The sequence below is a fragment of the Gorilla gorilla genome, chromosome 17, assembly GCF_029281585.2.
Source record: "Gorilla gorilla gorilla isolate KB3781 chromosome 17, NHGRI_mGorGor1-v2.1_pri, whole genome shotgun sequence".
Taxonomy (NCBI): domain Eukaryota; kingdom Metazoa; phylum Chordata; class Mammalia; order Primates; family Hominidae; genus Gorilla; species Gorilla gorilla.
The window spans coordinates 61,920,250-61,932,791 of record NC_073241.2 but is presented as its reverse complement, the minus strand read 5'-3'; the positions used below and the strand labels follow the sequence as shown (position 1 = coordinate 61,932,791).

Genomic DNA, 12,542 nt, shown 5'->3' with positions numbered 1-12,542 from the left:
GTTGTATTTTCAAAGCTATCATATAGATCAATATAATTATATATTTAATGTACATATATGTGGCACATAGTAAATGTTTGGTCAATGCTGGTTATTATTGCAAAAAGTAATAGGGAATTCCCGGAGAGTTTGACTCCTTTTTCCCATCCACAAAGACCAACTTTGTGCATAAGATCTCAGGGCATTTTATTGCTCTGGTAGAAGGAGGGGTAAAAGACTGTGTAACTGAGATTTTTATGGCCTTAAAATTATGGGAAAACAATTAACAGGTACATAAGTTAATTGTGGCAGAGATTCAGCTTGTTATGATTGCTAACATCTATTTCCTGTGTGATGATTAGTCATTCTGCAGAGTAAATACTGTGGCAATATCCTCTCCAAGTTTATTTTACAGTATTACCTGATTCCTACTTTCTTAATTAAAAATATTAAATGTAAATGTTTTATTTCATTTCCGAAGACTAGAATAGAATTTTGGGTGTTTGGAGTGGAACGGGCAAAAATGGTACAAATTGCTTGAAATTTATAGATGAAATGAAATGCTCCTTCAGATGATGAAAAGTTTTTTCTTCTCCAATTTTCTGGCTTTTTCTTTCTCCTAGCACTACCTGTTTGTTTAATAAAGTTGAGAAGTCTCGCAAAGGGCCTTATGAACACGTGTTATTATATTTTAAATCTGATTTGAAAGTGCCTCTCTCCTACTCCCTCTGAGTAAAGTGACCTTTTTAAATGGAGGGAAGTGGGTTTAGATGACAGTCATGATAAATGCGGTCATGTTCACTCAATAAAATAAGGCCCAGTGCATTTGAGGATAAATCAGTGAAATGTACAGCCCCACCTGTCTGTCTCCATCATTCATTTCCACTGTCACTTTCACAGTGGCTGATGGATCACAGTTGCTGTAAAATTAGACAGCCTTTAATCTCATTTCATCCTGATTAGCTTCTCTTTCCCCTTTCCCTCTAACTCACTGACTGACACGCTAAAAACTCACACTGGGCTGTATGTGAACCTGGAGTACAAACCTCCCCCACTATCTGCTTGCGAGGGCGAGGCACTTGTCCACCTCTGGAGAAATCTGGAAAGGAGCAGGCATGTATCTGTGGTTATTTAAAAGAAAATCAATAAGTACAGTACCCAAGGCCATTTTAAACAATTGTTTGCTCTTGTTCACTACCCTATTTATTTTGCTTTTCTTTGGGCTTAATCAGAAGTCAAAGAAATTAGGTCTTTTGCAAAATTCAAACATTGATTGAATATAGATTTTTAAAAATAAATTTGGGAGAGTTTTACATTCAGAATAATTTCAAAGAGCATTTGGGTATATTTATAGCCTCTCAATTCACAGTAATAATTCAGAAAAGACAATAATTCAGGAATGAGAATACTGAAATGCTCAGCCAAGAAATATAGCGGACAGGTTTTAAAACAAGGGTAAAAATGTGTAAATAGATGAGAATTCCTCCAAGTAGCCTTTAAATTAGGACTTCAAAGACCTTCTTTTCTCTTATTTTGAAGAGTTCAATAGTTAGCTTAGTGCAATAGTTTCATTTGTTTGCATAAAGCATAACAATAGGGGTAATCAAATGAAAAAGAGGCTTAAAAATAAATCATGTATTATTTCCTTCACTTAATTTCTGCTTGCCTGAGTGAGAGCAAATGAATGGCAAGAACAAACACAAGTGTCATTTTATTTTCAGAGACTGTACTTTATTATGAAGCTGGACTTCTGTTTTTTTTAAAAAAAAAGATAATACCGTTTTTCATTATTTATAAGATTTGGGCAAAATGTTGAACTGACCAAAAGTTTAAAAGAAATATTTGAAGAGCTGTGGTCATAGAATAAGTTCGTTGTAGCCGATGGCCTCTATGACTGCACTGTATCTCATGTGAATTGATGCATACAGCTGACAATTAATGCTGAGTAAGTTTACCACTGGCCAGAGGACATTACCGTCAACTGGAGTAGCATGAGGTTGTTCGTAATATGACAAGGGAAGCTTCGTTTTGTTTTTGGTATTTTGGAACCAGCATTATGATCCAGACAATGATGAACTAATTAAAGGGAAGAAAACCTTTCAAACATAGTCTACCTCTGTTGCTCAATGAGCCTCACGTGTACTCTGCCACAATGAATTCTGAGTAGTGAAGCCTGTAGCATCTACGCAGGTAAAAGCATTTTTCACAGAGATAAACTGAGGATTCATGGGCTAAAGGACATTCTTGAGATGACTCTCGAAGTCAATTGACCTAATTCATGGACCGCACAAACCAGTGGCCACCCAATTTCTACATTATCCCCCAGATTGGAGGTTTACACACCAATGCCTTCCGCCTTGTGGATATAAGTTCAAAAACAATGCATATTTACAGTACAAATAAATAAGTCAGTAGGTAAATAAACAAAACAAAACTCCTAAAATCCCTTGGTAAGAAGCTTAAATGATCTGATTTGCTCTTTCAGAGGCTGTGTTATAAGTCTCAAACCTGTGCCTGTTTCTTATTTTTTATTTACATATCTTAGCCAGCGTAAATGCTTTCTGAGAAAAATAAAAGATAATAAAAACAAAATGAAATGAGAGCTATATAGCACCCAAAATAAGTCAGGCGTGAGATAGGTCTCCTCACTTTCTCTCTCCCTGCATTGGCAAAGGAGCACAAAGTAAGAGTTGGCCCTGACTCATATTGATTTCCCACTGCACTGGTTTCTTAAGTGCTCTGTTGATCCGTGTCAAGGAATAAGTTCCCTGCCTGAACATGCACATCACCTCCCCATTTGTCCTCACCTAGATTTAAGGTGCCCATATGATGAGCTGAACAAGGACATCATTTTTCCTAACTGGGCCCAAACCACTGTAGGAATATGATAACTAATGCTGTATACGTTTACATTTACCATAGGATATTATTGTAGCAGAGACTAACACTGCACAGCACAAAAGGAGACAGGAGCATCCTGTTCTGGTACTTTGTGTCTCCCCAAAGGAAATGTAAATCAGAACAAATACAGAGAAAGCTGGCATTAGTGGGTTTCTGAATAATGCCCCCTCCTCACATCCACCACATTTGGGCAGAGAGAAGGGAGAGGCAAGGAGAATAGATATTTGTGATGTTCCTGACAGTTTTCATCTTTGTTACAGAAGAGCTCCTAAGAAGATAGATAGAGAATGTGTGATTGTGCTGCTAATGACATTGTACAGGAAATTAAGCGTATACATTTGGAGAAGGCATTAAATCAGCAGGACCTTAATTTAAAAACTTAAAACTGTATGGAAATTCAGCTTGTTCATTGCTGTGGAATAGAAAGCGACCAAGCACCCTGAGTCTGTTTATGGAAAGATTGCCAGCAAACCAAGTTGGGCAGAGCATCTTAATGGCTCCAAGTGTATTCAGGGTTACTTCTTCCAAGAAGTAACCCCAGCCCTGACCATTTAGGAGTGTCAGTCATTCAGATCACTATCCACATCATCAGGCAGGCTAGGAGAACCTAGGAATCAAAAGCAGCATGACAGGTTGTTCTTGACTAATTTCTGGAATAACATTATGCAAAATTAGTCAAAAGGGGTTGGGTTTGAAACTGCTGGGAACACACCGCCGAGTCACTGCATAGGGATCCCTGGATTGGTGAGTAGTGGCTTGGCTACCTGTTCAATCTTCTTCCTCTGACTCAGTCTCACATTTTATGCACTTCAGTGAAACAAATAGCCAGTGAGCCAAGGTAGCAAATCCTGAGATGGAAAATTTCATATGTCTTTTTTTTTTCTTAATTTCAGTTATGCCATACAACAGTGCCCACCACTGCGTTGTGGAGGTGGAAAACTTCTTGTTCGTGTTGGGTGGAGAGGACCAGTGGAATCCTAATGGTAACTATTGAACAACTTAATTGGAGGTGCTCAACAAGTATGTGTGTAATGAAGGGCATCAGTAGCAGTCCATTTTGTAATTAGTGTGGAAAATACATTTCTGTGCAACGGGGACAAATGAAGTAGTAAGGAGATGGGGCTGACAATTGGAGAGAGGGTCAATCATTGAGCTAACTGGGGACATGTGTAGCAGAGCGATCACTCATCAACTGTCTGGGGATTTGGCTTCACAGTGATACCCCAGCCCCTCTCCTTATCCATCCCCTGAGGAATGCCACAAGCATGAGCACAAACTCCCTAGAGGAAGGGAGCAAGCTGCAGCTGTTAAGAATCCTCACCATCTTCTCCACCACCTTTCTCCCATTTTATCAATATAATAATGTGGGTTGCAATACATAAGCATTATGTCCAGTCATGCCGCACATAATTTTAGCTGAAATTATTTTGCAGCAGGTATTACTCAACATCCATTCCAGTTGCTGTACCTTTTGCAAGTGCTTCTTCCATAGATTATCCACCATCCTCCCCGTAGATGTGATTACATCATAAACTTATTGCAAAGAGAAATTAAACATTTTAACGCACATCCCAAATCGAACACAAGAACCCTGTGGCTTGCAGAACATGCAAAATTATCAAGATATTTTTGGAAAGCTTGCACATGAAGGAGGAGTTGCAGTTGTAGCCTTCTGTGTAACAGAGATAATTATGACTGAGAAACCATAAAACAGCTTGCAGGTACACATTTTTACTTTAAAACCCCAGAACATCCAGCTGAAATTACATATACTGCGTATATTTTATTGTGAGTGCTCTCTTTCAGCATCTGCACCAAGGCAAATTATAGAAAATTGTTACATCTGTTCACTCTAGAAAATCTTCAAGGAAAACAATCCAGGCCACCCTCCAAGAACATTTCTTTTAAGAGAGGGGGACATTCTTTCTCAAGACCTGCAGCTTTGTTGTGCCACATTTTCTAGTGTTGGAAAGAAGATGGTTCCTGGGCTTTGTGAGAAACTTGGAACAGGAGCAAGGATGATATTTCATATCTCTCCCCTAACTTACCTTTGTAATGATGGATTCGATATGTTACCAGAAAACCCTGACATGCGCACAATGCATTGTAAACTCCTCATTTACTATTTAACTTATTCTTCTTTAGATGTGATTTGAACTGTAAGGAGCATTTGTAAACAAACACACAGTGTGCAGCCACTGGGTTTATCTAAGCAACTAATCTGCAGAACATTCTTTTTGAAGGCCAGGTTAAAACTAAAACATGACAAGAGAAAACAGGAACATCTTCAGCCTACTGCACTTTGCAGGTAGAATAGACCTCCGTTAAAATAGCAGTCTTGGTGCCACAATTCATTCTCACAAAACACCGTGAATCTCCCTGACTTAAGGTCTTAAGTCAGATCTTAAGCAGCAACACAGAAAACCTGTTCCAGAGGCATGTGCAAAAAAAACAAACAAAAAAACACAAAAAAACACCTGTAACTACTTGCTGTTCAATTTCTAATCAAAGGCACATCTGAGAGAATTGGGTGGGGGGAACACAGGAGAGTTGAAAGGACATATTCCTTCCTCTAGTCTAGAGAATCAAGATTTTATCTTTGAACTAATTCAGACTCCCATAAAATCATGCTGTTGGATTACACTGATTTTCTCTTTCCCAGCCCTGAGAGGAACAGCAGTTGGGTTTAAAGCCATCAGTGAATATGCTGTGAGGAATGACTAGAAACAGCACACAACTGCATTTACCATAGGGATGGTTCTCACCATGGCCACTCATGGGCTCTCTATGAAGCCCCAGAGGATAAATTCTTTAGACCAAAGTACTGAGGCATTGTGTGCTTTTGAAAATTATTATTAATGCGAACCATGTGACTATTGTGTCTCTTTTCTTTGCTGTAACCACTAGGATGCACAGAATTAAATTTTAGTATAACTTTAATTACTATATTTTAATTTTACCTTTATCCTTAATACAGGCCTGGGAGTGCTCTCTCTCTCTCTCTCTCTGTGTGTGTGTGTGTGTGTGTGTGTGTGTGTGTGTGTGTGTGTGTAAGATCCCTTTTTAGAATTTTGGAAGCGTCCACATGAAAGGCTGAGTCATTGTGTCCCTGACTCATTTGGCACGTGAGGTTATTTAGTATAGATCTGGGCAAAGGAGGCTGGACCATGGGCTGGGCTCACCTAAATAGAGAACTGGTTACACATTGCGGCAAGCAGGCCAGCCTTTTGCACTTCATGTCAGTTATTGGCTAAAGCCTTCCCCCAGGTGGGGGATGAGGGAAGGCAATGAGGTGGCCTGTTCAGCAGGAGGAGCCGCCGTGACCATGAGCAGCCAGCATTCAGCAGCCAGGGAATGGGTGCACCGGTCTGGTAAAGGAATCTGGGCTAATGAACAAGAGCATCCGCCACAATCCCATGAATGGTTTCCATACTCCATCCATCTGGTCAACCATAGTTGACTTCGTTAGTATTAGTAGTAGTACTTATTGAGTACTCCTTATTGCCAGGAACTTTGCTAAGCACTCAGCTGCATCATTTCACTTAGTCCTCATAAGCATCCTGCAAATCATTCCACGATAGCTCTAGTTTTACTATGAGAAGACTAAGCCTGAAGAGGTTAAATGACTTGCCAGAAAACATAGCTTACAAGAAGCTGAGCTGATTTCAACCTAGGTCTATCTGATTTCAGAGCCGTCGTCTTTAGCCACTGTAATACACTGTGTTTCACGTAAACATATGTATTTGGTTAGATGTGTAACAGTCATGCTTTTGATCTTGTGAAATTAAATCAATATTTGATCACATGGATAGTGGCTCCATGTGAACTCTTCATTAGTCCTCATTTTGAAAACTGTGAAGAGACTCAACCATCTCTAAAATATGAGAGTCTTGTATTATAATACTTCATGCAATTAATACTAAAACATATAAAGGATAGCAATCCTATGATAATATATAACATGCTTTAATATCATAGCTGGCAGGGAGAAAGCTTTTAAATCTGTGGGTTCACATGTTATGTATGTCAGTCCCAAAGATGAAATCTTCTTAAGTTAAACATAAGTTCTTATGAAAATGGTATCTGAGATGTGTGCCCTTGAAGTACAAAATTGCAAATTTCAATACATGCTCATAAAACACAAACAGGTACTCATTGAAATAAGTATAATTATATCTATTGATGATCTATTGATGACCACAATTTGAAGTCAGCAAATATATTAGTTAATGGAAATATAATCAAAATACACACATAAGGTTTTCTACTCAGATATAATTATTAACTCCTATCAACTCTCTTCATGTCATTAGTGATAGGAATGCGTGATCATATTCTAAGAGATATGCATAGACTCTGTCAGTGCCCCAGCTTATGGAAACCCAGTTTACATTTGTCACTTCCTGATAACTGGTTCCCAAAACAACTGCTCATAGGGAACTTCTTTTCTTCCCACCTCCTTCTCCTCTACCCATTGGCTGGAAACTACCACCCTTTGCCCCATATATCACATTAGCCAAGTGTTAAGCAACGATAGTGTCTGGTGACAGGGCACCAGCACAAAAAAGAAAAGTGGAGGAAAATCAGAAAAAAATGAAAAGTATGAGAAAAAACAGAATGTGTGAAGGATAATCCAAAATTTCATAGCATATGGCTGCCACTCTCAAGCGGCTGGTAGCATCTCAGTAGTAGCCACAAGGAAGGAGAATAACCCCATTTCATCTCACCTTCCTCACTCTACCACACTCATTCCTCCTGAGGTTCATTATCCTCTCTGCACCTCCTTTGCCACCTCCAGAACACCTTCCTTCCTTTCGCCTTCCCAGTGTTCCATTCTTGCCCTATTTTTGCATCTTCTTTGGGGGGTCTGGGAACAGGGTCTCACTCTGTTATCCAGGCTGGAAGGTGCAATCATAGCTTACTGCTGCCTTGAACTCCCGACTTTGAGCAGTCCTGTCACCTTAGCCTCCTGAGTAGCTGGGACTACAGGCATGAGCCACCACACCCAGACTCTTTTGCGTCATTGACCCTGCCTCTGGAAACCATTTTCTCATCTCACATCCATGTTACACCAGTTTCTGCTTAGCCTCTTCTCTGAATCAAGGCCACTACCATTACAACCAGAAGTGAACATTGCTAGTTTCTACCACCACTGCTCAGCACGTGAAGGCACTCTCAGCCCCATTGCCAGGAGGAGGCAGATATCGTCTTCTAAATGGAAATTCTAAACCAAACATCTAGAGAAACATTCCTATATATGGTGGGTAGGTTCTACTTTCCTATGAATATCATTAATCTTCAGCTGAATTTGGGAATTAACCTTGGAACTTGACTAAGAATGATGATATTTTTTCTACACAGAAATGATTGCAGATTTCACAAAAACTCACTTATTAACCAGCTCTAAACAACTCTTTCTTGAGGTGGAGCCTCCTTATGTGAAATCCAAGTCTTCTGAGTCTTCCTTTCCCCCTCGTACTCTTATCTCTTCCTGTATGTCCCCAAATAAAACTCAATTTACCACTCAACCTAACCATCCAAACTTTCCCACATGATTCCTGTAACTCATGATCTCACATCAGCAAAATATCTATAATCCTTAAATTCTCCTCTGAATGGTTCCTTCAACTTCTTTTCTAATCAAAACCTAGCGCTGTTTTATTTTGTTTTGTTTTGTTTTTGTGGAGTCTCACTCTGTTGCCCAGGCTGGAGTGCAGTGGTGCGATCTTGGCTCACTGCAATCTCCGCCTTCTGGGTTCAAGTGATTCTCCTGCCTCAGCTTCCCAAGTAGCTGGGATTACAGGAGCCCACCACCATCCCCAGCTAATTTTTGTATTTTTAGTAGAGCTGGGGTTTCACCATGTTGGCCAGGCTGGTCTCGAACTCCTGACTTCAAAGATCTGCCCTCCTCGCCCTCCTAAAGTGCTAGGATTACAGGCGTGAGCCACCATGCCCAGCCAAAACCTGGCTATCTTCTGAGAGTACTGCTTTCCCAGCCACTCTTTCTAATGGGAGCCAGTGTATATCTCCTTCCCCCACATACTTTATATTATTGGAGGCAAGCAGCTTTTCTGTTTTGTCTTTACTGCCATTCTCAATCCCTTAAAACCCCAAGCACTTTAAAGGATATCTGCAGATGATACCATTTGCTGCCTCTTTATGTGGCAGTAATCCACTGTTTTGCCGGTAATGCCACCTTTTCACTGTCCATCATCCCCTTGTGTCCTTACTTCCCATTTTACTGAGCTTAGCTTCTATGGCCCATCCCTATAACCACTCTCCTCATAAACCTGCCGCCCTTTTGTTCTCTCTCTCCTTCCTCTGTATTTGCCTGGCAATACTAGTCCTGGTTAAACCTAACTCTCTTCCCTCTCTCCCCTGCCCCTGAGCAGCTAAATGTGGATAGAGAAAACCACACAGCCAAGGTGGCTACTATTCAGCTCCACTAAATCTCTGTGGTTAATGCGCCTTTCTACCCTCCAAGGTAACTACTTCATTTCTCAGTCTTTTCAAATGCCTCCTTCTTCAAAGGCACCATCCTCACTCTCAGTTGATGGCCTTCCTTTTTAGTTCAATAGAAGCACTCAGAAGATAAACTCTTCATTTTGCTGCCTCCAATCTATTCACTTATTCCCACTGCAACTTATATATTCTGTCTTCCCCCATTATTGTTTCTGCCCCAATTCTAAAGTCTGTTCCTCATTCCTTCTTGCCTGCTCAAGGACTTTCCAGTGTGTCCGAACTTTGAAAACAACCAAACAAACCTTCCTTCAATACTGCATCCTCCAGCTATAATCTTCTTTCAATGGCAAAAGTCCTAAGAAGCAGTGCCTATCCTCTTACCTCCACTTTCTTACATCTTAGTCTCTCCTGAGTAGTCTGCACTCAGGCTTTCATCCCCTCCGGTTCACTGAAGCAATTCTTGTTGAGGCCACCAGCAACCTTCATGCTGCCAAATCCCATAGTCACTTCTCAGTTGCTCACTTCCCTTCCTTTTGAAACTATTTGCTTCCAAAATACCACACCTTTCCCCCTATCTCTGAGCATTCTTTTCCTTTGTTGGTTTTGCTTCTTCTATTCCAGGGCTCACTCTGAGGACCCATTGTCTTTCATTTTCATACACTCTCCATACATGATTTCACTCAATCCTATGCTTTTAAATAATAACTCTGGACTAATGACTCCAAAATTTGCACCCATAGCTGCACTTAGCCAGTGGCCTACCAGACACTTCCTGTTTGAGATCCTATAGGTCTCTCAAGGTTAATTCCAAAACAGAGCTCATAAACTTCTCTTCCCAACTCCCTACCTACTCCTCCTTGGTCTTCCCCACCTCAGCAAATTGCATAACCTTCCATTCAGTTATTCAGGCTAAAAACCTAGCAGCCATCCCTAATGACTCATTTTTTCTCATACCGATATTCAAGCCCTCAGGAAATTTTATTTGGCTATGCCTGCACAACAGATTTAAAACTCAACCATTTCTCACCACCTCCACCTTCATTCAAGCCACCACAGCTCTTACCTTGATGATTGTAGTGGCGTCCTGACAGTTCCCCTCTTCCACAGCGGCCCCCCTGTAGTCTACTCTTTATACAGCAGCCAGCATGATAGATTGGACTGTTTTTCACTTGCTCAAAACTCTCCAGTGACTTGCTATTGTCCTTATAACAAAATATAAAATCCTGCATCAGCCCACAAGGCACACTATGTTCTGGCCCTTGACCCCTTTCTGACCTCTGCCCAGTTACCCTAGCATTCTTGCTGTTTTTGAACTCACTGCCAGCCCAGGGACTTAATTCTTTCCTGCTCCCTTGCCTGAGAGGCTCATTCTCTCAGGCTTGGCATGGCTTGCCGAAGACATCTGTGAGCAGGTGACTATGCTACTGAAACTGGCCTCCCCTTTATCATTCTTGGCTTTATTTTTTAATAGCATTCATCGCTACTTGATATTATATGTTTGTTTATTCATTTATAAGGATACGGACTACATCTTTCTTGCATACCAATATATTTCCAGATTCTAGAATACATAAAACACACAGTAGGTGCTAGGTGCTTGATATATATTTGTACAGTTAATAATTGTGTGGGTGGACATGTCTGTGTGAGCACATGCACACACACTCACACACCCCTATCTGTTCAGTCCTGTAGTGAATTTGGTACCCATCTCTCAATGTTTAGTTACACTTATATAAATAAAGGTAGACTTTTAGAGTTAAGGCTTCAAGTCCTCTACATGATTATCATCTCAGGTGCTACACAGAGAATGTAATATATTATTTTGCTTCCATTTCTTGTTTTAATGTTAACATGTATATAAAATAAGATTCATTTTAATACCTTGGAGGCATTACCATGCTTCTCAGCTCAACAGAGAGGATAAGCTGGTTAAGCGGCTCAGAGGACTCACATTTCCCATTTCAGCAAATACACCTGTGTATATGTCACAGCAACTGTGCTCCCCCCAAATACACACACAGAACTTACATGATATGCATAAGACAAAACTAACTTTCCCAATCAGGCTCTTTTTGTAGTGGCTGCTATTGTTTGAACAGAGAGAGCAGACTCTCCCACTGATAGAGAGGCCATACACATGTGAGGGCTGGGGACACGTGGGAAATCTCTATACCTTTCTTTCCATTTGGCTGTGAACCTAAAACTTCTCTAAAAATATTATCTTTTAAAATAATTTTTTCTGAAAAGAAAGAAGATGTAAGAAGTTTTTGTTGTTGTTGTTGTTGTTTAAATGGCTCTAACCAGAGATACCATCATACAAGGTAGTCTTTGGAACTGATAATTTACAGACAATAACTTACTGTGTTTAAAACATTAAAACACCAATAACACCTGAGATATTTTTATCCTAACACTGTAACAAAAGCCAGTTTGGTAAATGTAGTTGCTTTGATTATTGTGGTTGATTTAGTTTTTCCTAACTCATTGCAAAAAGAGAAAAAGGAAAGAGGAAAAACACTTGAGGTAGCACATTTATTTTTCTATTGACTCATCGCCCGTGCTGTGTTAGGTATTCCCTCTACTTAATTCATCTATTTGTTAAACCTGAGAATAGAGACGTCTTATAAAACACTACTACATGTGCAAATCAACAAAAGAATCTAAGTTTTAAATGTCTCGAATACATTTTTACAGGAAAACACAGTACAAATTTTGTCAGCCGATATGATCCTCGATTTAATAGCTGGATTCAACTTCCACCCATGCAGGAAAGGTAAGTGTTTATTTCTTGCACCTGAAACGTTTGTGACGGCTTTACAGGAGGCATGGGTGCTAGGTGGTTTTTTGTGAGAAGGAATGCTAAATAGAGTCAATGAAAGACATATGAGGCGAAATACAAAACTTGGCCTAGCCAGTTTCCATGACCTCCCTTGTTAATTCAATAGACAAAAATAAGTCAATTATTTGTCCTAACGTAGGAAGAAAAAAAAAATGTGTGGCTTGTCTTTCTTGATTATATTGATTGGTATTTTGCAAACAGAGCTACAATTTCTCTGGCTATACCACTCTTTTTGGTGATAATATATTTAAACCCTAAAATTGAAATATAAAACACTATACTTGCAATGATGTGCATTTTGGTACAGACATTTCAATACTCAATATTAAATTATTTAGTATTAACTTCAATATTCAAT

At 39.8% G+C, this 12,542-nt stretch overlaps 1 protein-coding gene across 1 annotated transcript in view; it reads left to right on the top strand.

The window, feature by feature from the left end:
• The window catches only part of KLHL14 (kelch like family member 14), a 99,332-nt gene that overhangs the window by 72,742 nt on the left and 14,048 nt on the right, over positions 1–12,542 (top strand). The window contains exons 4-5 of the mRNA XM_031003574.3: positions 3,774–3,863; positions 12,040–12,118. Of these exons, the coding sequence (XP_030859434.1) occupies positions 3,774–3,863; positions 12,040–12,118 (169 nt within the window). The remainder of the gene's footprint in view (positions 1–3,773; positions 3,864–12,039; positions 12,119–12,542) is intronic.